Genomic DNA, 27,247 nt, shown 5'->3' with positions numbered 1-27,247 from the left:
TTTCATCTTTCAAGACCTTTATCGCTGTTACAGTTTTTACTGGTTTTTAAGAGCTACACTCTAGCTTCTGCCCTATTTCTCTCTGGAACCTCCTCAGCTCCATACTACGTGGCCCTGGCTTGTGGTCCACTGTCTGCACTAGGTCCTGACCCACTTTCAGAATGATATTTGGATGACCTTAGCTGCCCGTATTAGAAGTATCCAGTTTCAAGGAGTTATTTTCAACATTTTATTACTATGGGCCATACACATGGCCTGATAATCCTGGCTTGACAATTCAGGGGTTGGTCATTGGTATGGTGTTGGGCCTGACAGTTCTAAGAGCTTCCAGAGTCCCTCCAAAAGTGCTCAGGGGAAACTCCCAGTTTGGTTGCTTAGGACATATCCAGGTGATATTTGGGATCATATAGTGCTGAAAGTCAAATTGGGAGCTTTTGCGCAAAGAAAATGCTCAGTCCTTTGAATCACCTCCAGTTCTGTTACTTTTCTAGGTTATTATTATTATTATTATTATTATTATTATTATTATTATTATTATTATTTTCTTTATCTCAGGGTCTCCAGAAGTTGGCTGAGACATGATCATTTGTGCTGTATGAGTAGGTGAGCAATCTCTTACTTCTTACTTTTCAGCTACCTTTGACATTAAAGGGCTCTTTAAAAATTACGATGTGCAGCCAGAGTACATCACTTGCCTTGCCTGAAGCTGACACAACATATGGCCTTCAGCACTGTCAAGTGTGGTCCCTGAGTTCAGAGGAAGGAGTAAGCCCTGCGCATTGCCTGCCTCCCCACCCTAGTGAAAACAAACTGAAAAGTTAAAGCAAACAAACAAACAAACAAACAACAAATCTAGGGGTTTTAAGCTGACACAACTTGCAATTCTTCACCAGGACCAACTTTTGGGATACCTAAAATATTGCTGAAAATATTTCAAGAGACCAGCCATAAATATGCATTTGACAGCACACCAGACTTGTGCAAGTCAGAATCAGGATAATGTCAAACTTGTTCCCAATATTACACTTGCCCCAGGATCACATGCGCCTAATGAAATAGACTCATCATCACAATTGCTTTCATCAAGGAGTTCTTACTCTAGATTTGTTACCACTTTCTATCCTCATCACATGCTATTGATCTTGTACTTTTTTACTCAAATAGAATTTCCACATTACACTAATTAATTTTCAAGGTGACCTAAATATGAAGTCCTATTTTTAACCTTAATCTTTTAAAATGACATTATTCTGGGGGCACAGAAGATACTTTTATGGCTTGAAGTAGAAATGACTGTCTATACCAACGCCCTGTGATTGTACTGCCCAGGCAATTCTGACAGTCACATATTGTAGACACCAGGCAGGGGAAAATATTTAGGTGGTGCAGTATTAAGAGTTGTAAATCTTCCTCCTATTATCAGGCTCCCAGCCATCAAACTACTAACCTCACAGCAGGTTTCTTTGTCGTCTTTGACCTACTCAGTTGCTCTCTGAATGACATTGGAAGAAAATGAAATGAAATACCATGCTTTATGGAATATTGGCTTTCACATTTTCAGAAGTCTGAAGAGTCAAGAGAACAGATTTTGTTAATGTCAAGTCAACTGAAGGTTGTAAAGAATTATAAAACCAAGGGATTATATTTGTTTTTATAATGCATGAGAGCAATTTCAATTAGTCACTTCCTAAAGGAGACATTACATTTTAAAGGGTGAAGTATACAAAAGAAAAGAGAAAGGAAAAGTAGCCCCCTCTTCTGTAACTGCATCTTGTTGCTTTCAAGATATATTTTTTCAAAGAACACAATATTCAAAGCATAAGGCTGATCACAGGAAATCAAGAGCATATTCTAGAAATAAAATTGGGTAGAGAATTCTATAAATCAAATCCCATGTGGATATGCATTGGGCTTGAAGGGATATTTGCTCCTAATATACTGGGAAAGTTGCCCATATCTCTCAACTACTGCTGTAAATCAACATTATTTTCATCCTGATTTTCCACACAGAATCTCTTGCACATGATTTTATTTACTCCTTTTACACATTTTTTTATTTGTTGCTTTCTTTCACTTTAGGGTCACATTTGACAGTGCTTATGGCTTACTTATACTTCTGTGCTCATTGACCACTTCTGTAGGTGTTTGAGGTGGTGCTAGGGATTGAATTGGGGTCAACAACATGTATAACTGCATTTTACCACTGTACTATCTCTCTGGTGCGACATTATATTTTTCTTTAAGAAGAAGATTGATTAACTATTTGCTCATACAATTTACATGTGTGCATGAGAATTTAATAGGGATTACTGGTGTGAGGCACAACTTAGTGGAGGCACATAGGGTCTCTTTCTGGCTCTTTGCTCCAGAATGATCTCTGATGGTATTGGAGGATTATATGTGGTGTAAGAGATCTGAGCAGAGATTGGTTGCATACAAGTCAAACGTTTTGTTTTCTCCATTCTTTGGATCAGGATGAAAAAAAAATCTCTGTTTGGGGGCAGAGAGATAGTATAGTAAATAGGGTGCTTACCTTGCATGCAGCTGACCTGGGTTTAATCCCTGGCTCCCATATGGTCCCCTGAACACTGCCAGGAATAATTACTGAGCACAGAACCAGGTATAACCCCTTCGCAGAGCCAAGTGTGTCCCCCAAACAAAATCAAAAAGAATGCTTGACTGTTAAATTCCTCAACTGTAGAATACAGCAAAGAAAGTGTCCTGTCTCTCTCTCCTCTCTCTCTCTCTCTCTCTCTCTCTCTCTCTCTCTCTCTCTCTCTCTCTCTCACACACACACACACACACACACACAGAATTTCCAAAATAGGACTTACTGTAGTACTTGACAAAGTGTGAATGCCTCAGGAATATTACTTTTTTATAATACTTTTTATTTAAACACCTTGGTTACAAACATGATTGTGGTTGGGTTTCAGTCATATAAGATGACACCCCCTCATTACTAGTGTAACATTCCCATCACCAATGACCCAAATATCCCTCCCACCCTCCCCGCCCCTACCTGTACTCCAGACAGGCTTTCTATTTCCCTCAAATATTCTCATTGTTAGGATAGTTCGCAATGTAGTTATTTCTTTAACTAAACTCATCACTCTTTGTGGTGAGGTTCATGAGGTCGGCTGTAACGTCCAGCCCTCCTCTCTTTTGTCTCCGAAAATTGTTGAGAAATGTCTTTCATTTTTCTTAGAACCAATAGATGAGTGAGACCATTCTGCGTCTTTCTCTTACTCTATGACTTATTTCACTCAGCATAATAGATTCCATGTACATCCATGTATAGGAAAATTTCATGAATTCATATCTCCTGATGGCTGCATAATATTTCATTGTGTATGTGTACCACAGTTTCTTTAGCCATTCATCTGTTGAAGGGCATCTTGGTTGTTTCCAGAGTCTTGCTATGGTAAATAGTGCTACAATAAATATAGGTGTAAGGAAAGGGTTTTTGTATTGTATTTTTGTGTTCCTAGGGTATATTCCTAAGAGTGGTATAGCTGGATCATATGGGAGCTCAATTTCCAGTTTTTGGAGGAATCTCCATATCGGTCTCCAGAAAGGTTGAACTAGACGGCATTCCCACCAGCAGTGGATAAGAGTTCCTGTCTCACTGCATCCCCGCCAACACTGCTTCTTCTCATTCTTTATGATGTGTGCCAATCTCTGTGGTGTGAGGTGGTACCTCATAGTTGTTTTGATTTGCATCTCCCTGATGATTAGTGATGTGGAGCACTTTTTCATGTGTCTTTTGGCCATTTGTATTTCTTCTTTGTCAAAGTGTCTGTCCATTTCTTCTCCCCATTTTTTGATGGGATTAGATGTTTTTTTCTTGTAAAGTTCTGTCAGTGCCTTGTATATTTTGGAGATTAGCCCCTTATCTGATGGGTATTGGGTGAATAGTTTCTCCCACTCAGTGGGTGGCTCTAGTATCCTGGGCACTATTTCCTTCGAGGTGCAGAAGCTTCTCAGCTTAATATATTCCCATCTGTTACTTTTTACTATTCTTATTGAAGCAGATCAGGTGGTAGTGGGGGGGCAATAATGAGATTATCTCTTGGGAAGAAACAAAACCAAGATGTGAATTAAAAAACTCACTTTGTTTCCAGTCTAAGTAGCACACAAATCTGACAGCTGGCGACCTACTCATTGAGGCAAAAAAGAAAAAAAAAGGCTGCCAGTACTGACCCATTAGGTTGGGCACCCTGAAAGAAGAAGCTCCCAAAGAAACCAAGGCTGTGATGGGAATGTGAAAGGTCACCTTTCATTAGGTTGTCTCAAGCCCTCGACAACATCCAGCAATGGCCTCCTATCCCCATAGAAATCCTGCACTAGAGGCAGTCCTGGAAAACCCTATAAAACGAACTTTACAGGAAAACAAGGAACATTCTCTGTCTTGGCGTTCACTGCATCTCAACTTCTTGCCCTTCTGAAGAATTCTTCGTTTTCTCTTGGCCATGTTTCGCTTTCTTTATCTCCATTTACATTCCCTGAATAAATGTATTTGACTTCACCATTTGCCTTTTTTTAGGATCTTCTTTTCGAAAAGGGAGACGATGGACTTGGGAACTCTGTGCAGAGGTCAGGACTGACTTTTATTTTTTTTCCTACCAAGAGCAATTCCTTGCTCATGCCTGTGGGCATGACTTCCCCCAAACTCGGGAGCTGGAGACCAGCTGAAAGATCAATGGAAGTTAGTTGAAGCTTGACATGTGGGCAACCAGAATACTCAGGTGCTCATCGTAAATTTGAACAGTTTGAATCCCTCATAGGCCCTTCTGCGGACAGCCAGCAGTGGGTTGAACAGGAAAATTATAGCTTATATTTTTCTCACTCACTCTCTCTACTCCCCTTCTCTCTCTCTCTCTCTCTCTCTCTCTCTCTCTCTCTCTCTCTCTCTCTCTCAGATACTATCTCCATTGAACCTTCCACCCTACAACGCTAGTATTTCTATTCTTTGTATTATTACTAATACCTCCAGTAACACTATCAGTAACCCTGGCGACCAGAATCAGCCTATTTCATTAAACTGAAAAATCTTCACAAAAACTTGAGAATTTGTTTCATCTGTGTTTCATCTTCACAGGTAATCACTGCAAAACTATGAGTATAAATTTGTAAGTTTGGTTACATTTAGATTCTTCTATGCCTCTTAAAAACCTTGATCTTCTATAGTCTTTAGAGTTTGAGCCCTTTGCTTGATACCCAGGCTTTTGAGATATCAGTTCATCATTTCTTTTTTCTTTTCTTTCTCTTTTTTTTGGCCACACCCGTTTGATGCTCAGGGGTTACTCCTGGCTAAGTGCTCAGAAATTGCCCCTGGCTTGGGGGGACCATATGGGACGCCAGGGGATCGAACTATGGTCCTTCCTTGGCTAGCGCTTGCAAGGCAGACACCTTACCTCTAGCGCCACCTCACTGGCCCCTCAGTTCATCATTTCCATTAATTTTTTCTCCTATAGACTCTTAGCTCTGTGTTGAGAGCTGTCTTTGGAATGCTATTTTTATGGCTTGAGCATTTGATTCATCTGAATTTGCAAAGATGGCAAAACCTTATTTATATCTCTTTAAAACATCTGAGTCTGATTAGGTGGTACTAGTAAGTATTTTAAAATAAGCAAATTGAAATAACAAATATTTTGATAACATTCAAGTCATTTATTTTTAAAGGAGGTTCCCAAAAATAATTCTCTTGGGCATCAGAACTCCTTTCAGAGCTCAGCCATACCATATCTCTCCTTTCTGGTGTTACTAAACCAAGTCAGAGAGAACTAGTTACTTCATCTCTAAAGTCCAGCTTTCTCCATTATTTCTTGATTGTTTTTGATACCAGAAACCATTTGTCTACTATATGTTTTTATGTATATTACTTTCTGTAAATATTTGAGGATCTTGGATTGAATTAGCTTGGTATTTCCACAATGTCAGACTCACTCACCAAGCTTTACCAGTAGACTCTAGCTCTACATAGAGCACTGATCTTTTCTGTGTTGTGAAGTATTCCTGCTACATATAGCTTCACCCTAGACTCAACACCCAAACACACACTAGAAATCAGGTTTGATTGTCACTAAGACTTTCCAGGTCTTGTCTTTATCCTCAGATCCAGCGTAAGAAAGCCAGGATGATTTTAGGGCTTTGGAAATTGCCATTTAAATTTTTGGGGGGGCTACACCTATTTGACACTCAGGGGTTACTCCTGGCTATGCACTCAGAAATCGCTCCTGGCTTGGGGGACCATATGGGACGCTGGGGGATCAAACCGCAGTCTGTTCTAGGCTAGCGCTGGCAAGGCAGACTCCATGCCTCTAGCGCCACTGCTCTGGCCTTATTGCCATTTAATTTTTTTTCTCATTGCTATTTAATTTTAACCACAAAAATTAATCTTATAAATATTAACTTATGAGAGTTAACAATTCAGAAAACAAAGGAGTTTATTGAATTGAAAGCTTTTGGAGTATTTTTCTCTACTGGTCAATTCTGATGACTCTATGTCAGGAATATTCTCTCTTGTTATACTGCTAAATATAATTTGCTTTATATTCAATTGCATGTGTTATGTTCCAGTAATAAAATTGCTACATGCCAGTTATGTTCTAGATTTATAAATTATTTGAAATGAAAATTGTCCCCAGAGCAATAATATTCAAATAGCTCTTAAAAACACAGTCACTGAATTCAAGCCCAAGTTTATGTAGAGTATTTGGAAATATTTCCCCATATAAAGATGCATATGTAGTGCCTAAAATCTTTTGTTTAAAAATCTAGGTAGCAAAATCCAGCTCTCTTCTTTTTTTGCATGGAAATAATGACATGTTTGGGGATAAACAGACATACATACCTACTAGTGGGCTCCAGAAATCCTGTAATGCCAGAGAGTTGGGGCCAGTCGAGTTCATCAGTAAGAGCTGTTGGTAAATTGACAAAGGATTTCTAAAAAAAAAAAAGAAGTAATGATCAAAATGATAATTTATTTTCAACAAGTAAGATGATCTATTTTCTAGAAATTATTCTTTATTTTACTCTTCCCACCTCATAACCATTCTTTTTAAGTAAGGTCCTGTAACATTTACAGTTTATGCCCCTGGCTTGATTCTTCATTGGGAAATTCACAGACATCAGCATCGTCCATGACCTGGTCTCTGTAATGGCTAGTATTCCTTTCCTCATTTGGGAAGTCTGTTTCACTAGATAGATAGACTTTTCACTCTTGTAAATGTGCGGGGATTTCCTCCATTTTAAAATTCAGATGATCTTCATGAATTATCCCCAAAGCAATAATATTCAAGTGTCTCTCAAAAACACCTTTCGGTTCAAAGCCTGTGTTTATATAGAATATTTGAGAATACTTTCCCCCATAAAGATGGATATGCAGTGCCTTAAAGATAGCTCAAAGTGATGAACACATGTTCTTCATGCAGGAGGCCTGATTTCCATTCTTAGAACCGCACGGTAACCTATAACACTGCCTAGAGTGACTCACCCATGAGTGTATACCTCCAGCATATCTGTGAGGCTCAAGAGCCAAAGAAAAGTTTAAACAAACAAGAAAGGTGTACATATTACTAATTTATGAATTCCAGAGCTTCCTGGAGACCCCTGTGTAGCTCTTACAAGGATTCTTCATGTATAAAGTTGATGAAAATTAGAACTCTTTTGAGTTCCTTTTTTCACACCTTGTGAAAAAATTCCAAGAGAAAAGAATTATCTGCTAAATATTCTTCCTTTAATGACATCTGGAATGGACCCTTCTTTTGGTGATTTCTAAGCAATGCTCATCTAGACTGATGTATTGCCAAATTTAACAAGTGAAAATATGGAATATCTAATTAAATTGTGGTTTTAAATAACACCATGTGGAATATGTGAAATAAGGAATGATTTTAGCCTGAAAAAGGTAAGGACTACTGACATTTATGACATGCACATAAAACATAAGGATATTGGAAAACAGGGACTGGAGCGATAGCACAGCCGTCGGGCATTTGCCTTGCATGCGGCTGATCCAGGACAGACCTGGGTTTGATCCCCAGCGTGCTATATGGTCCCCTGAGCCAGGAGCAATTTCTGAGTGCATAGTCTGGAGTAAACCCTGAGTGTCACTAGTGTGACCCAAACCCTCCCAAATAGAGTTTTGGAAGACATAAAATAATAATTTATTTTGGGTCAAATACATACAGAATTTTTCACTTTCTCTGAGCTGAGAAACTCATAGAAACCAGAAGTCATTGCTTGGGATTGCATGGAAGGGAGTATGGGTAATTGCAGCATAAAGCATGAAGAATTTCAGGGAGCTATAGTATGGTGCTTGCCTTGCACACTGTTGATCCTGAGCACAAAGCCAGGAGCATATTCTGAGCACTGCTGAGAATCTGTTCCCCCAAAATAACAAATAAAGACAATATAGAATGTAGACTTTCTGTTCTTTTTTTCCATAATCAATAAGAACTGATTTAATGTTTTTTTAATTACTTCTCTTTTTTATTAATTTTTATTGTGACCAAAGTGCATTACAAATCTTTCATTGCATCATTTATGGTACATGGTGACAATGAATGGGGGGCATTCCCACTACCAGTGCTGTCCTTTCTCCACCCCTGGTCCCAGCATGTATCCCATATCTCCCTCCATTACCCCCCAGAATGCTAGTGCAACTGGTCTCCACTTTACAGCTTGTTGTAGATTGTGCATCCTTTCCACCATCATTGGAGATAAAAAGGATAAGAAAAAAGGGAGAAAAAAATTTGGTAACAACTACCAAATAAATAAAGAGAGGAAAAAAATGGAAGAAAAAAAATAAATAAAAATAAAAATAAATTACCAAATAATAAGCACAAGAGTGAAAAAGAAAGAGAAAAGTGGAAGAAAAAAAGAGAAGAAAAATAAAGTCAAAAACTAACAAATCAAAACAAAACAAGAAAAAGTAGGGGTGTGGAGTGGCAGGGTTTGGCTTTCCCACCACTTTTTTTTTGCATAGGCACAGTAAGCATTGGGGAAGAAAGGGAATTCCTGTGGCCTAAGAGTAGACTCTTAAATAAAAATATTCTGAGATTTATGGTACAATGATATGGATATACTTAACACTAGTGAACAGTGCAATTAAAAAAGGTAAATAGTAAATAAGGTAACAAATTATGTTTTATGAATTTTACCATAATATGTGAAAAGTGGAGTTTAGGTAACAAGGACTAATTTTTTTTGTTTGTTTTTTTGTTTTTTTGGGCCACACCCAGCGGTGCTCAGGGGTTACTCCTGGCTGTCTGCTCAGAAATAGCTCCTGGCAGGCACGGGGGACCATATGGGACACTGGGATTCGAACCAACCACCTTTGGTCCTGGATCGGCTGCTTGCAAGGCAAACGCCACTGTGCTATCTCTCTGGGCCCACAAGGACTAATTTTTAGAAAAAGTATGGCTTAATGGTACATACTTTTTGCACAAATATTCATTGTTATTCTGAAATTTAAGCTTAACTGGGACCCAGTTAAAATGCTTAACTGGAATTTTATTTTGTCTGGGAATCCTACTTTGGATAAAGAATTCTGAAAACTAATGCTTTTTTTTCTCTCTGTCTCTATCTCTCTCTGTTTTGGGGACACATCCAGCTGTGCTCAGGGCTCAGAACTCCTGGCAGTGTAGTGAGGAGTCACTCTTGGAAGAGCTTGGGGAACTATCTGGGATGCTAGGATCAAGCACAGCTCAGCCACATGCAAGGCAAGTGTACCATACAGTATCCACTGTACTGTGTCTCTCTAGTCCACACAATATTCTTTGTGTTTTTGAGCCACACTTGGCTGTGCTCAGGGGTTCCTCCTGGCTCTGCTTAGAAATCACTCCTGGTAAATCCAGAAGATCGGATGGGATGCCAGAGATGCAATCTGGTCAGTCATGTTCAAAGCAAGTGCTTTTCCCACAGTACTATTGCTCCAGCCCTCCACAATAGTCTCTCTTTGTCCTTGGTTGACGGCTACAGAAAACAGACTATTTTGGCCTTGAGTTTTCTTTAAATATAATTTAAAATAAAAATAAAATTAAGGGCTAGAGTAATAGCACAGCAGAGAGTGCTTTTGCCTTGCATGCAGCCTAACTGGGTTTAATCACCGGCATTTTATATGGTCTCCCGAGCCTGTCAGGAGTGGTATCTGAGCACAGAGCTAGGAGTAACCCCTGAGCACTGTCAGGTGTGAACCTCCCAAAACAAATACATTTAAAACCCCAAACCAACTAATAGAATTGAGGCATTTAATGTAGCTTTTCAATACCATCTGCCTTGCTCCTGCCTTGCTTTCTGCCCACATGATCCTTTTCCTGTCTCCTAAAGAGAGGCTGATCTGGAGGTGGTGAGGAAAAAAAAAGCCACACTTCTCTCATTAACCATGTTCCTTTATGAATTCTTTCTGCTTACAAAAAGTTTGTTATGAAATTTCAAGCATTGTAGCAATTTACAATGCAGAAATAATTAATAAAGGAAATAAAGATGGCAACTACAACCCCAAAAGAGCTGATAGCATTAGGAAATAACCTAGTACTATGAAGTAGGTAGAATAGAAACTACCATCGTCCTTTAAATTTTGGAAGATTAAAAATTCAAGTAAACTACCCACCATCAGTGTAGTCAAAATGAGTATTCAGAATAAATAATATAAATGTTTTAGTTTTCATCTGTAGATTATTATTAATTGAATCGTCTCCCAATACATCTGAGGTTTGGACATTTAGTGTTGCAGAATGTGAACGTGTTTAGTGAAGACTAAAGTGGTCCTTTAAACAAGTGGAAACGGATATCCAGGTTCAGAGGATGCAGAGAAGAGAGACTCCTGCAAGTTGGATTGCCAGTGACTACTGGGAATGAGAAGAGAGGACTAAAGCATCCTCTTCAGTCCCCTCTGGAGGGATCTATTGATTGGCATTGACTTGATATTCTATTCGCCTCTTGCTATTCGACTCCCATTGCAGAATTGGGAGACAAGCCATTCCTGTTGTTTCAAGTCAATTTCTTTGTGGTAGCCTACTATGGCAGCCCTGGAGAAGTGTGACATGGACTTAACTGGACGGCTCTCTTGTTATTTTTAGTCAGTCAGCTGAGAAAAACACCTTCTACCATGCTGATATCCTAATTAGACGATACACTATGTCATATAGGAAATACAGTGTTCAAGCAGAACTGACCCCTCGTGGTACTTGTATTATCTTCTAGGCCCTGTGAGCCACACTTGGCCTCTCCTTTCACAGAACAATCTAGAAGAGCAGTGATTGGAGAGTGCGATGGGGAATGATGCATCTTTTGTTAATTAGGACTTATCTTTAACCAAGGAGTGGAGACACATGGATGCATGGAAGGAAGTTTCCAGTATTGGAAAACAGGGCAGTTCTTGTGACTGTTACTTTGTCACCCAGTAGCAGGAGACACCCACCATTTGTTGTTCGAAAATTCACCATTAGGGCAACTCAATTGCAATTTTACTTTGTATTGTCTTTGTTTCAGCTTCTGCCACTATAATAATTACTGCTACTCTATAAAAACACAAATTACTCTTTTCTCTTTTTATCTGATTTCCTTCCCATTTACTCTGCTTCTAAGGTGTGTTTGTTTTAGGATTTTCAAATATTCAGCTCTACTAGAGATGACAAGAAAAACAAATAGAATTTACAAAACTCATAAAATGTGTTAATTCAAGAGAGTGAATAAGTGAGAGGCTTTATGTGATGTAGACAGAATTTGTGAGTGTCTGTTAAAAAGAACAATACGACATTCTCCCACATCAGTCTGTTAGCTTTTTTTTTTTTTTTTTAAGTAATTTGCAACCTTAGATTGGGCAAAGTAGGTGTGGAACTAAGGATCTAATTTCAGATCATCTGGGTCTGGAGCAATAATACAGCAGGTAGGGTGCTTGCCTTGCAGTATGGTCCCCAGCATCCCATTTGGGGCACAGGATTAAGAGTCAGGAGTAACCTTTGACCACTGCTGGTTGTAGCTCAAGAGGAAAGAGAAAATAACAGATAGTTTCTACCTATTTCAGAGGATGAGATTGACACAACTACTGGAGAAATAGGGAGGTAGGTCTGAAGGTCTTTGCAGCAGACCTGAGATCTCTAGTTATTGAGACCTGATTTTATCATCCATGACTGAGCGGAAAGTTTCCAGATAGCGCAAAAGGACCTAGGGGAGATAATAAGAGCACGTGCGGTGCCTATAGTCATTCCCATGACAGTATGCTTCAAGGGTGGAGAAACCCTTTTATCTCTTAGGCCAAAGGAATTCCCTTTCTAATGTCCCCAATATTTACTGTGCCTATGCAAAAAAAAAGCACAAATTAATTTTTTGTTATTGTTGTTGTTATTGTTGTTTTTTCTTTTTTTGTGTGTACTTTGTTTTGTTTTTATTTCAGGACTGTGGTTATTGTTTGGTTGTTGTCTTTATTGCTGTGGTGCTTTTAGGGTTCTTTTGTTTGATTTTTTTGGTATGGTTTTTATGTTTTTCTTCCTTTTTTCCCTTTCTTCTCTTAAGTTGATTTTTATAGCCTCTAGTAGGACTCCTCCTGTTTCTTTTTTGTTTGATTTTTACCCCCCCCCCTCATTTTTTCTTTCTTTATTCTTCCCTCCAAACAGAACCACATAACTTGAACCATTTTGTTCTGCCTCACAAATCGAGGGGGAAATAATGGTGGGTACCAAGACCAAACAGGTGTATGAACATTGAGTAGAAATAAAAAAATGATCATACTTAAACACCAAATCCAAAGCCAATGACAACAGAATCGACACCCAACTACAATATGCTAGACACAGAGGGGACCACTTATACTAGCAACTTGGGTGGTAAAAGACATGGGATGCACGCTGGGAACAGGGATGGGGGAGGACAACATTGGTGGTGGGAATGCCCCTGATTCAATGACACAATGTACCTAAAATATTACTGTGAAAGATTTGTAATCCACTTTGGTCAAAATAAAAATTATTTAAATAAAAATGTATACATGAAACGAACAAACAAACAAACAAACAAACAACAACAACAAAAAAAAGGGGGGGGGGAAAGGGATTCTTAAGGGGCCAGAAAAGTAGGAGGAAGCTTTTGTTGAGAGTTAAACTGTTTGACTTCTCCATCTGGCTCGGCATATATAACAAATCCCACAACTCCAGTACAAGTTGAAAATGCTATATAGTCTATCCATGCCCTGTTCTCAATTATGAATAGGTGATAAAGTTCTTTTTACTGTGTTGTGAAAGGAAAAACAGTAAAGCAGGAAGGAGTGTAATTGGTAAGGATATAACCAACAAACTTGTTTGCATTAGAAAGGTTTCCACAGACCCAGCGTTATCCCAATAAACCCCTCTGAATTATTCTCTTGACACAGATCTCCACTCCCCTGGAAAATTCTAGACTTGTTGCTTCTCTCCATAAAGCCACAACTATTACTAGAATTACCCCTATCAGTTTTAAGGTTGGTGTGGACACTGGCCAATGCTGGATTGCAGCTGAGACCAGGGTAGGTTTGTAACTACAGTTCAAGTCCAGAAGACCCAAACTGGTTAACTGAATAGATTTATCCTGATAGTTGATTCGTTTGAAATCATGTCAATCTGTCTTGTTTTGTTTTTAAATAGGAGTCTTCCCTGGCTGTGCTAGGGTCTATTCTTAGCAACGAGGGCTTGATTTGACTCTGTTTTGTACTTGGTTCTTCAAGTAGTGCTGTCTGGTTGTGTTAGAGAACCCCTTTATTATATCTTGGGGATGTAGTCTGGGGATTCTGTGCTTTCAGGGAACCTGAGGCCTCCCAGAGGCTGAGATTGTCCCAGGCCATAAACCTGGATGAATTGCTTTGGGCCTAGAGTGTTAAAATGGGGTTTTACTGTTTCGAGTTGTGATAAATCTAGGAAGATGTAGGTTTATTAGTGTCTCATATTTAGTGTCTCTGATTGCAGAAAGAGTATTGCCCCATAACATGATGGCTGGAAGTGTCAGCAGAGAGTAAGAAGCAGGACACAAGGGGAAGCCTAATATCATGCAAAACGTTGTGATCTGGGAATATCACCTACTTCCCACTCCAGCTTTATGGGGAGGGTAAAGTTTATCACCATTTTATAGATAGGATTTGCACAGACTCAATACATATAGTTTTCCCCTCAGTAACTTTAGTAAATAAAAATGAGAAGTAAATAGTCATCAACTGCAAATGTTTTATAGACTCTAGCAAAAAGAGGATGTTTACATCATGTCACAATAAATACTAAAACCCTTATTCAAGCAAAATTATACTCAAGATACATGGAGGCCAGAGTGATCGCATTGTGAGGAGGGCATTTGCTTTGCATGTGGCTGACCCAGGTTTGATCTCTGGCATCCTATATGGCCCAGTGAGTCTGCCAGGAGTGAATTTTTTTGGCCACAGCTGGTGGTGCTCAGAGTTATTCCTGGCTCTGTTCTCATAAATCGCTCCTGGCAGGCTTGGAGGACCATATGGGATGCCAGGAATCAAACTCGGCCATCTGGGCCAGCCACATGCAAGGCAAATGCACTACTGCTGTGCTATCACTCTGGCCTCAGGAGTAAATTTTTAAATTAATATCTTTATTTAAACATCTTGATTACAAATATGATTATAGTTGGGTTTCAGTCATGTAAAGAACACTCCCCTTCATTGGTGCAACAGTCCCATCACCAATGTCCCAAATATCCCTCCTCCCCACCCCACCCCCACCCCACCTGTATTCAAGACAGGCTTTTCTGTGAAATGAAGAGGCGTGGCCATGCTCTTCTGCCAAGTTTGATCTATTGTACATTTTACTATCCCTGATTCCTGCCAGGAGTAATCCAGTGTGCAGAGCCAGGTGTAAGCCTTGAGCACCACTTCATGGGACTCCAAATCTAGCCAAAAAGTACAAGAAAAACTAGTATTAAAGACGTTCTAAAATTTCTTTTCCAGAAGAAAGACTTTGAAGCAACATAGGTTTTGTTTTATCCAAAGAAAATAGTTCTTACATTGACCATTAAATAATGGAGCAATACTCTCCAGGAATCTAAGTCAATGGTCATAGTAACCTTGAAGACTTCTATTGAACCGTCCGTTGCTTTGTAACCTTGGATCTCCCAGTCCTGGAGGTGGGCTACTACTTCATTTTTTCATAGGTGGTGATGAGAGGCCTCATCTTCTTGAGCCACCATCTTGCCTTTTATCTTCTCAGGCTTCTCTCTCTCCATGCTCCTCCCATAGCATCTTTCCTTTTTAATTAGAAATATTCAATTATGGGCCCGGAGAGATAACACAGTGGGATTTGCCTTGCAAGCAGCCGATCCAGGCAGGACCAAAGGTGGTTGGTTCGGATCCCGGTGTCCCATATGGTCCCCCGTGCCTGCCAGGAGCTAATTCTGAGCAGACAGCCAGAAGTAACCCCTGAGCACCGCTGGGTGTGACCCAAAAACCAAAAACCAAAAAAAAAAAAAAAAAAAAAAGAAATATTCAATTATGAAACTGTAAGGGCCTACTTTTATCCTCAATACATTTTTTTTTTGTTTTTGGGCCACACCCGGCGATGCTCAGGGGTTACTCCTGGCTGTCTTCTCAGAAATAGCTCCTGGCAGGCACGGGGGACCATATGGGACACCGGGATTCGAACCAACCACCTTTGGTCCTGGATCGGCTGCTTGCAAGGCAAACGCCGCTGTGCTATCTCTCTGGGCCCCTCAATACATTTTTTTTGCACTGATTTTCTTCCCTTTCCTCTAGTGTTTGGTATAAATATAAATTATGCTTGTGTGTGATTCTGTTTCTCAGAGAACTTGAGTTGTAAACCCTGACACACACACTTAGGAGATGACGTGTAAGAATTATCCAGAAATTATTTAATTGGATCACATAACTGTGAGGTATTTTTCTTCCTCCTTTTCTTTCACTTCTATAAGTACCTTCTAAGTAGCTGCTGCCCAAAAACAAAAGGCTGGATATACCTCTTTAAAAAGAACAAAGCCCTTAGCTTCAGATAAACTGCAGTGAATTATGTTACCTTAGTTATAGATTTTGTGAACTTATTTGGATTAATTATGAATTATGCCACCTTACTTATGGATTTTGGTAAATCTCCTTTTAGGGTACTACTTCCACTCCTAGGTTGACCCTCAGAGAATCTCAGTCTTTGTGGTACAAGTGTCTCTTATACTGGGCAGTGCAAGGCTCAGAAAATTTATGGTCAACTGAACAGAGAGAAGTCAAAATGACTTGTCTTGCTCATAGAATTGGTAACCAATGGAGTTGGGATTTAAACCCACTTAGTTGTGTCCATAGACAAGGCTTAGATCAGGCAAGGTTTCTAATAAATGCCAGCTTTTAAGAGTCTAATGTGTACATAGTTTTTTCTTTTTTTGATTTGTTTCTTAAAAAAAAAACTGGTGGTGTTCAAGATTTACTTCTAGTTTGTTGCTTGAAGATTGCTTATAGTGGTGTGCGTGTGTGTGTGTGTGTGTGTGTGTGTGTAAAACCATGCAGTGTTGAGAATTTAACCCATAATTCTGGCAAGCGAATATATAAACTAGCCTTTTATGCGATCTCCTTGGCTCAAGTCCCTCTTGTTACCTACATAGGGAGATGTTCTCTCACACATTATTTTAGGTAAAAAGTTTATATTCACAGATAACCATTTTTATCCTTTGTTTTACTTGCGTAGAGTAGTTGATGAATGCAGAGTTAGTGCTCTGGGGATAAATACTGAGACACACCTACTAACACACACCCTTATTTCTGGGCTTCTTCTGGCCTGACATATGGCAGGGAAGTTCAACAACAGAGAGCATGCTGTTCATAGTATTCTGAAGGTTTCTCTCTCTCCAGGGGCCCTACAGATCATTCTCTGGGGAATATTTCTTGTTTCTGCTTCTGTATCTCAGGCCTGACTCTATTAGCAGCACAATTCTCACAAATGACTGCTTGGATAGAGACAGCTTTGAGAATGTAATTAATTTAACTATAAGTTTGATTTTTGTCAATTATAGAAAATGCTGTGCACTGAGATAAATCTCACATTGAGTTCCCAGTGGTCCTATAATTCACAGAGAAGGGGAAGCCAGGGAAAGGATGATATACATGTATATGGAGAGACAGAGACAGAGAGAAGAAGATCGGGACAAAAATTAAATGCACATCTGTTCTGCCCCCCCTACACCAGGTGGTTGTTGTTTCTGGTAAGTAAAGTTTCTTCTTCATGAAGATCAGAGTCCAATAGAGCACAGACAGCAGCTGATTAACCTTGAAGACTGTTATTAGCCCCTTATGTTTATTCTCTTTAAAAGGGAGTAGTAATAGCATCTACTCACTTGAGAGACAGAAAGGATTAGGAAAGATGACAACCTAAACTTAAAGTAGAGAAATGCAACTGCCTATAAATTTAACTGTCAGTGGTATAAATAGGAAGTTCAGAGTCTTAGAATGTAAAATGGAGCTTATTCTTCCCTTTTGCTTTTTTTTTTTTTTTTGGTCACACTGGTGACACTCAGGGTTTACTCCTGGCTCTATGCTCAGAAATCGCTCCTGGCTCAGAGGACCATATGGGATTCTGGGGATTAAACCTGGGTCCATCCCAGTTGGCCATATGCAAGGCAATTGCCCTACCATTGTTCTACCACTCGACCCCAGATGGAGCTTATTATATATATTTGGACTCTAACAAGGCATATTGAATGGAATGTAAGTATCATGAGTTTTGTAAGATCAGCAAAAGGGAACAAAGATAAGAGCAAAAGACTTAGGCATTGGTCAAATGACATGCAAAACAGCAATATCCATAATACTATAATATTCATCATGCTTTATAAAAGGAAGACCAACTCAAACTTATATCCAAGTAAATTCTTAACATTAAATATATTAGTTATCTATTGCTACATAACAAATTATCTTCAAAACTTCAAATATATAATAAGATGCTTATCAAGAACAGAGTAGCTTGAATAATATATATTCAAGGCATGTTTAAATTTAAACCTGTCCAGCAATTTCACTTTCTTAATTCTACCACCAAGACACTCAAATGAAAAGATAAATAATTGTATATGTTTACTGCAGTGTTTAATACAATAGTCAGTATACAGAAATGCCCCCCAAATATTCAACTACAGATAAAAGGATAAGAAGCTGTAGCATATCTACTCAAGGGAATATTATGCAGCAATAAGAAATAAAATAAAATCAGGGCTAGAGTGATAGTATAGTGGGTAGGGCATTTTGCCTTGCCTGAAGCCAACCCTGGTTCAATCCCTGGCGTTCCATGTGATCAGGAGTAACCCCTGAGCACCATGGGGTGTTACCCAATACCTGCCCCCCCAAAAAGAATGAAAAGAAAAGATGAGATCTTGCAGTACACTGAAACTTGGATGGGACTGAAGAATATCTTGTTAAAAAACATTCAGGGGAGAAGGACAAATACTGGATGTTTGTATATATAGTTTGTACATATATTTTTTGGTGTATATAAAAACAGAATAAGGCTACAGGCAATATGGAATTATCAAATTTGGATTTGGATTATAAAACTGATATTAAATAAATGGAAAGCCAGGGTGGACATGGAGGATAGTGAGGTAAACTTGAAGGAACATAAGAGGCTATTAGTGGATGGAATTGGACTTTTGGGGGCTGGTGAAGTAACAATACATTAAAACTATATTACATACTATAAATGTAAATACTATCATAACATGATACCTAAACCACAATAGAAATAAAAAATAAACTAAAATTTGAGCTAAGTAAGGATTTTCAAGGAAAGATACAGTATTTTATATTTGACCTCATATCAGCCCATAAACTTGTGAGGTAGTGAACATGTAGCTTAAAAATGAATTATGAATAGATGTAACAGTAAATAAAAAGAGGATAAATTGGTAGGGTACCATGTTAGAACTCAAAGTTTGATTTAGGAATTAACTGTAAACCTCGCCTTGCTGTGAACATAAGAGGAACCATGACAGGCTGTGAATTATAATAGGCCCAGAGAACAGCTAGTTCTTGGTACCAACCCTAGAGGTAAATGGTAGGAATTACACCCATAAAAGGCTAAACAGTAGCTGACAGATGGCCAGATGACAACTGCACCCTAGGTCTACAGCAATGGACAGATAGCCAGATGCCGCGGGCTGCAGCCCACCCAGCTGTCTGTCTGAGGCAACATTTGAACTGCAACCAATCCTAGCCCAGCCTTGTACTAAGTACCAATCATTTTAAAAGATCAATGCTCAGAGGTGGGGATACCCTAGACTGAACCCTAGGTATCCTTTAAATTTGGCATGTAAGCCATTCTCGGGATTCTCATTTCTTAGGAGATGTTGGGCCCTAGTATGCTGGAATAAACTCCCTTGTATTTACATTACTGCCTGTCTCCCTGGTGGTCTTTTGGGTGGTGGATCTTGAGTCCCAGACTTTAACACCATCTTTTAACATTTTGTCTGTAGGTGGCTTAAAATTTAAAAAATTTGTCAGCTTTTCTTAGTTTCTTTCTTTATCCTTTACTATGTATTATTGGGGTTTTAGTCCCATGATTTATTTATTCCATGAATAAATTGAAGTTACCTTTCTCTTAACTGCTTTACTGTGCTATGCCAGTGGATGATTTCCTAGCAAGCTTAATTCCTTCCATTATTATTTCCAGAGTGATGGGAGAACTGCAGCAAAATCCTTAAAAGCAAAACCCCCAAGAGTTTAGAGTGTTCTGCTCTTGCACTAAGACAAACCCAAGTCAATTTTTATATAGGGTCTGGAAAACAAATTCTTGCACAAAGAAAACAAAAAACAGAAAAAATTCACTCCTCTGATGGCAAAAGCAGACAACAAATGAATTCTTTGGATGTTTGTCTTTGGTTTGATGAAGATTTGATAATTTCTGAAGCCTTCAGGCTGCCAAGTGCCTGGGGTAGTAGCACTCTAATGTTCTATTATTTTTTGAAAGGAATTGTACAGAATCTCTCTGGAAGAATACCATAGCCCATGGTCAAGCCACAGAGAACAGGAAATCTTGTCAAGTCTTGGTCATGCCAAAGCTAGTCTTGACCCTGAATATTGGGCAAAAGCATGCTAGGTAATAATCTCTGTTCTTTTCACACAAAGGATTAGCTGAGATTCAATTAGGCAGTTGAATGAGTCAGTAAATAAACAAAGTGTAACAATCACTCTCGGAATTATTTCTGAATGTCTTCTTTCCACATCCTGACTGATTTGGGATTCTAAAATTCCCAACCCTGTGATGAGTTAGTTCCATGAGATCCACTTTATGGTTGAGATACTAGTGAGAGAGTAAAGCCAAGTGAAGAGAACTATTATGAAAAACTATAAGAAGCCATTACTTTAAGCCCTGTTCTGAAAGATATTTAGAATTGCCCAGCTCTCCAAAAGCAGGAGAAGGTGATTTGGTCTCTGAGGACACTGGACCTAACTGGTGTTTCTAGATTCCTTCTGCATCCCTGAGGGAAAGCTTTGAAGAGCAGGCCTGTGGGCTGGGCAATTATAAATGCCTTTCAGAACAGGGCTTAAAGTAATGGCTTCTTTTAGTTTTCCAAAATAGTGGCCTGTAAGATGCCCAGATGCGCATTTTTAATGTCATCAAGGAAAAAGCATTGAATGAGTCAGGATTCTAAGAGTGGGCTATGCAGTTGAACAGGAGAAGGGCCAGAAGAATATTCTGTGTCATGTGGCTCCATTTATTTTACGGAAAAGCACATATTATGGCTAACACCTCTTTTCTTCTGTCCCCATCTCACTGCTCAGCATCTCTAATTTACTGCCTGCAAGATGTCTCAGGAGCAGAACTTGTAATTGTGTCTAGCGTTAGTCAATCATAGCATTTCCTCATCTTAAAAAAAATCATAAAAAGTAATCAGACTTTCAATATTTCTGAGGTCCACAGGAAGTTAGACAAAATTTCCATACATTATATGCACAATGTAAATTTCTCTTTGTCGTTCATGGAAGCTCTTTGCTGGCTGCTGAGCCAGAGAAGAGGCAGCCCGGCAGCCTGTGGTGTCAGCGGTCTAGAGAAGAGCAGCTGACCCTGATTTTCAAAGTCGCAAAAGGGTTTAAAGTGCTCATCGGCCTGGAAGCCTGGGCTGCTTTGCTCTTTGGTGAAAATGCAATTTTTACAGCCAGATTAAGTATTCATTATTGTCCTTGACACTGCATGAAATTCAATCTGTGACTACTTATTCTAGGACAGTTAACTGCCAGGGGTTGTGCTGTTATAATAGTTATTTATATTAGTTATGTTAGAATAGTAAGGTGGCAATCTTTGCTCACAAAATAAACATTTGGGAAATTGTATTTTTAAACCACTTACTCCCCCCACCATTCCCAGTCTATCCAGCAATTCTGGTTCTGTGCAAAGCAGCAAAGCAAAGCATTTAATCACTTGGAAATCAGTTTTGAACAGATGGGGGAAGAGACAGGAGGGCAGTCTCTCTCACTGGCCTAGATGATTTCTCTTTCTCTTCTTTCCAAAAAAGCAAGACAAGGACTTGACTTTCCTTTGAAAGAATAAAAAGGCAGGATAAAGTTTTCTCAGCTTTGCTCTTTGTTTTTCTTGAAATTGCTGCTATGTGACGTCTCCTATCAGAACCAGGAAACTTGTTTTGAATGTGCCTACTAAGGATGGGAGTCTTGGAGAGAGGCAAAGTTTACAAGATAAGGATCAAGGGAAACATCTCTTTTGCTTTCAGTAAAGTGGGACTCAGAAAACTTTGATTATGGGGAGTTAGGAGGGTGATTCTTCCACACTTTATTGAATAAGGATCTTTCCAGATGAACACACTCCTTATCTAATTAGTATAAATAGGTCTTTGAGGCTGCAAGTGAAGTTGCCCGAAAAATGCCCAGGGCTGTGGCTAGGAAAGGGCTGTTGTTTTAGAAGCCCTTTTTGCTTTCTTGAGAGATCAAGGCAAGGGAATGTTGAGTGGCTTCGTGAGCTGTAGAATGGACTGTTGCTTTCTTGTAATACTTACTGCTCTTTTCAGGCAAGATGGTCTTCCACATGGCAAAGCTAAGGAAAGGTACCAAACAAGTTGGGAGGTGGGGTTGCTCCAGAAGGGCCCTGGTTTGTTCTGGGATCTGCCACATTCCCTAGGGCCCTGCAGTGAGGTCCAGCAGTCAAGTGTTTGTTCTTGAATAGGTAATCCCACTGCAGTATCTATGAGTGTGGAATCCAGTTTATGCAGGGATTACAGGGTGAGTGTGGAGCTAGTCATCGTGAGAGCTATGGATTTAATGCTCAGAACCTCTGTTTGTTAAACAAGTCAGAAGAAGGTGATGGGGCCTCCTTTACAAAAATAATTTCTGGGTTTTCATGTTCTTCTAGACATTTTAAAAAGAAGAGTGCCAACTAAAAGAGACCCCAGAAAAAACACCCCAAGACACATCCTAGTCACAATGACGAATCCCATAGATAGAGACAGAATTCTGAAAGCAGCAAGATCGAAAAGAGAAATTACATTTAAGGGAACATCCTTGAGATTTACTGCAGACCTGTCACCAGAAACACTCAAGGCCAGAAGGCAGTGGTGGGACATAGTGACAAAACTCAATGAAATAAATGCTTCGCCTAGAATACTGCACCCAGCAAAACTCACTTTCAGGTTTGAAGGAACAATACATAGTTTCACAGACAAACAACAGCTCAAAAACTTCACAGACTCAAAACCATTCTTAAAAGAAAAACTGAATGGCATACTTTAAGACAAGGCTTACCAACAGACACACCAAACTTTAATATAAAGATGGCACTAACTCCCAGGACAATTCTTTCTCTCAATGTCAATGGACTAAATGCACCAGTTAAGAGACACAGAGTGGCTAAATGGATCAAAAAACTCAATCCAACCTTCTGCTGCCTACAAGAAACACACCTGAATAGTCAGAACAAACATAGACTCAAAATAAAAGGCTGGAGGAAAATCATCCAAGCAAACAACACCCAAAAAAAAGCTGGAGTGGCCATATTAATATCAGATGATGCAAACTTTATACTTAGGAAAGTTGTAAGGGACGAAGATGGACATTTTGTATTAATCAAGGGATATGTACAGCAGGAAGAAATCACCCTCCTAAACATATATGCACCGAATGAGGGGCCAGCAAAATATTTAATACAACTGTTGACAAATCTGAAAAATAATATCAATAACAACACAATAATTGTGGGAGACCTCAACACGGCATTGTCAACACTAGACAGGTCAACCAGACTGAAACCCAAAAAGAATATACTAGACCTGAGGAGAGAAATGGAAGTAAGAGGCCTAGTAGATATATACAGGACACTCCACCCCCAGAAGCCTGGATGCACATTTTTCTCTAATGTACATGGGACATTCTCTAGGATAGACTACATATTAGCACACAAAACATATCTCCATAATATCAAGAGGATAGAAATTTTGCAGGCTGCCTTTGCTGACCACAAAGCCCTGAAATTATATATAAACTACAAAGGGACACAGAAGAAAAATTTTAACACCTGGAAGTTAAATAGCCTCATACTGAATAATCAGTGGGCCCGAGATGAAATCAAAGAGGAAATCAAAACCTTCCTGAAAACAAATGACAATGGAGACACAATTTATCAGAACCTATGGGACACAGCAAAAGCAGTACTGAGAGGAAAATTTATAGCTTTGCAAGCACACATCAGGAAAGAAGAAGGGGCATACCTGAATAGCTTAATGACGCAGCTCATAGAATTAGAAAGTGCTCAACAAAAGGATCCAAAAATAGGGAGGCAGAAGGAAATAACAAAGCTGAGAGCAGAAATCAATGAAGTGGAAACCAGAAAAACCATCCAAAAGATCAACGAAAGCAGAAGTTGGTTCTTTGAAAAAATAAACAAGATTGATAGACCACTGGCAAAACTAACAAAGAAAGAAAGAGAGAGAAAGTTGATAACTCATATTAGGAATGAAAAATGAGAGATCACTACTGATATGGTAGAGATTCAAAGGGTAATCAGAAACTACTTTGAGAAACTCTATGCCACTAAAAATGAAAACCTGGAAGAAATGGATAAATTTTTGGAATCTTATAATCTTCCACGATTGAATGAAGAGGATGTAGCATATCTAAACACACCCATTACTATTGAGGAAATTAAGAAAGTAATCAAATGTCTGCCCAAAAACAAAAGCCCAGGCCCAGATGGATTTACTAATGAATTCTTTCAAACCTTTCAAGAGGAACTACTACCAATCCTGGCAAGACTCTTTCATGAAATTGAAAAAACAGGAAAACTTCCAAATAGCTTTTATGAAGCCAACATTACCTTGATACCTAAACCAGACAGAGATGCTACGAAAAAAGAAAATTACAGACCAATATCGCTGATGAATGCAGATGCAAAGATCTTCAACAAAATCCTGGCAAATAGGATTCAATGCCTCATTAAGAAGATCATCCATTACGATCAAGTAGGTTTCATTCCAGGAATGCAAGGCTGGTTTAACATCTGTAAATCTATCAACATAATACACAACATCAACAGCAAGAAAAATAAAAATCACATGATCATATCAATCGACGCAGAGAAAGCATTTGACAAGGTCCAACACCCATTCTTGATCAAAACTCTCAGCAAGATGGGAATGGAGGGAACCTTTCTCAATATAGTTAAGGCCATCTACCACAAGCCAGAGGCAAATATTGTCCTCAATGGAGAAAAACTGAAAGCCTTTCCTCTAAATTCTGGCACAAGACAAGGCTGTCCTCTCTCACCACTCCTATTCAACATAGCACTGGAAGTACTCGCTATAGCGATTAGGCAAGAAAAGGATATCAAGGGAATCCAGATAGGAAAGGAAGAAGTCAAGCTCTCACTGTTTGCAGATGACATAATACTCTACTTAGAAAACCCCAAAGACTCTATCAAAAAGCTTCTAGAAACAATAGACTCATATAGCAAGGTGGCAGGCTACAAAATTAACACACAAAAATCAATGGCCTTTCTATACACCAATACTAATAAGGAAGAAATGGACATTAAGAAAACAACTCCATTCACTATAGTGTCACACAAACTCAAATATCTTGGAATCAACTTGACTAAGAATGTGAAGGACCTGTACAAGGAAAACTATAAAACTCTGCTTCAAGAAATAAGAGAGGACACGCGGAAATGGAAGCATATACCCTGCTCATGGATTGGCAGGATTAACATCATTAAAATGGCAATACTCCCCAAAGCACTGTACAGATTTAATGCGATCCCCCTAAAGATACCCATGACATTCTTCAAAGAAGTGGACCAGGTACTTTTGAAATTTATTTGGAACAATAAACACCCTCGAATAGCTAAAGCAATCATTGGGAAAAAGAATATGGGAGGAATTACTTTCCCCAACTTTAAACTTTACTACAAAGCAATAGTTATCAAAACAGCATGGTATTGGAATAAAGACAGGCCCTCAGATCAGTGGAATAAGCTTGAATACTCAGAGAATGTTCCCCAGACATACAATCATCTAATTTTTGATAAAGGAGCAAAAAATCCTAAATGGAACAAAGAAAGCCTCTTCAACAAGTGGTGTTGGCAAAACTGGGTAGCCACTTGCAAAAAATTGAACTTAGATCCCCAGCTAACATCATGTACGAAGGTAAAATCCAAATGGATTAAAGACCTCGATATCAGCCCCAAAACCATAAGATATATAGAACAATACGTAGGTAAAACACTCCAGGACATTGAGGCTAAAGGCATCTTCAAGGAAGAAACTGCACTCTCCAAGCAAGTGAAAGCAGAAATTAACAGATGGGAATATATTAAGCTGAGAAGCTTCTGCACCTCAAAGGAAATAGTGCCCAAGATACAAGAGCCACCCACTGAGTGGGAGAAACTATTCACCCAATACCCATCAGATAAGGGGCTAATCTCCAAAATATACAAGGCACTGACAGAACTTTACAAGAAAAAAACATCTAATCCCATCAAAAAATGGGGAGAAGAAATGAACAGACACTTTGACAAAGAAGAAATACAGATGGCCAAAAGACACATGAAAAAGTGCTCCACATCACTAATCATCAGGGAGATGCAAATCAAAACAACGATGAGATACCACCTCACACCCCAGAGAATGGCACACATCACAAAGAATGAGAATAAACAGTGTTGGCGGGGATGTGGGGAGAAAGGAACTCTTATCCACTGCTGGTGGGAATGCCGTCTAGTTCAACCTTTATGGAAATCGATATGGAGATTCCTCCAAAAACTGGAAATTGAACTCCCATACGATCCAGCTATACCACTCCTAGGAATATACCCTAGGAACACAAAAATACAATACAAAAACCCCTTCCTTACACCTATATTCATTGCAGCTCTATTTACCATAGCAAGACTCTGGAAACAACCAAGATGCCCTTCAACAGACGAATGGCTAAAGAAACTGTGGTACATATACACAATGGAATATTATGCAGCTGTCAGGAGAGATGAAGTCATGAAATTTTCCTATACATGGATGTACATGGAATCTATTATGCTGAGTGAAATAAGTCAGAGAGAGAGAGAAAAACGCAGAATGGTCTCACACATTTATGGGTTTTAAGAAAAATGAAAGACATTCTTGCAATAATAACTTTCAGACACAAAAGAGAAAAGAGCTGGAAGTTCCAGCTCACCTCAGGAAGCTCATCACAAAGAGTGATGAGTTTAGTTGGATAAATAACTACATTTTGAACTGTCCTAATAATGAGAATGTATGAGGAAAATTGAGAACCTGTTTAGAGTACAGGCGGGGGTCGGGTGGGGAGGAGGGAGACTTGGGACATTGGTGATGGGAATGTTGCACTGGTGATGGGTGGTGTTAAAAAAAAAAGAAAAAGTATAAAAGATGCACTACAATTTAGGATTAACTGGTCTATGTGCTGCTAACTAAAAAAAAATAAAATACACACACACACACAAACACTAGATGAGTGTTGTGGAACTAATGCAAGATAAAGAAAAAAAAAAGAAAGGTTTTTATATTTTGTATGCCAGAGATTGGTGGTTTTAACCCTCTTTGGTGCCATTAAAGGTGGAAGAGAGGGGAGATAGCATGAAGGTAGGGTGTTTGCCTTGCATGCAGAAGGACGGTAGTTCAAATCCTGGCATCCCATATGGTCCCCAGCACCTGCCAGAAGCGATTTCTGAGCGTAGAGTCAGGAGTAATCCCTGAGCACTGCCAGGTGTGACCCAAAAACAATAAACAAAAAGAATCAAACCAAAAC

At 39.1% G+C, this 27,247-nt stretch overlaps 1 protein-coding gene across 1 annotated transcript in view; it reads right to left on the bottom strand.

The window, feature by feature from the left end:
• AOAH (acyloxyacyl hydrolase) overlaps positions 1-27,247 on the bottom strand; it is a 280,216-nt gene that overhangs the window by 124,644 nt on the left and 128,325 nt on the right. The window contains exon 12 of the mRNA XM_049781733.1: positions 6,857-6,948. Coding sequence (XP_049637690.1) covers positions 6,857-6,948 — 92 coding nt within the window. The remainder of the gene's footprint in view (positions 1-6,856; positions 6,949-27,247) is intronic.

Source organism: Suncus etruscus, chromosome 10 (genome assembly GCF_024139225.1).
Source record: "Suncus etruscus isolate mSunEtr1 chromosome 10, mSunEtr1.pri.cur, whole genome shotgun sequence".
Lineage (NCBI taxonomy): Eukaryota > Metazoa > Chordata > Mammalia > Eulipotyphla > Soricidae > Suncus > Suncus etruscus.
This window is presented reverse-complemented; position numbering and strand designations above follow the sequence as displayed.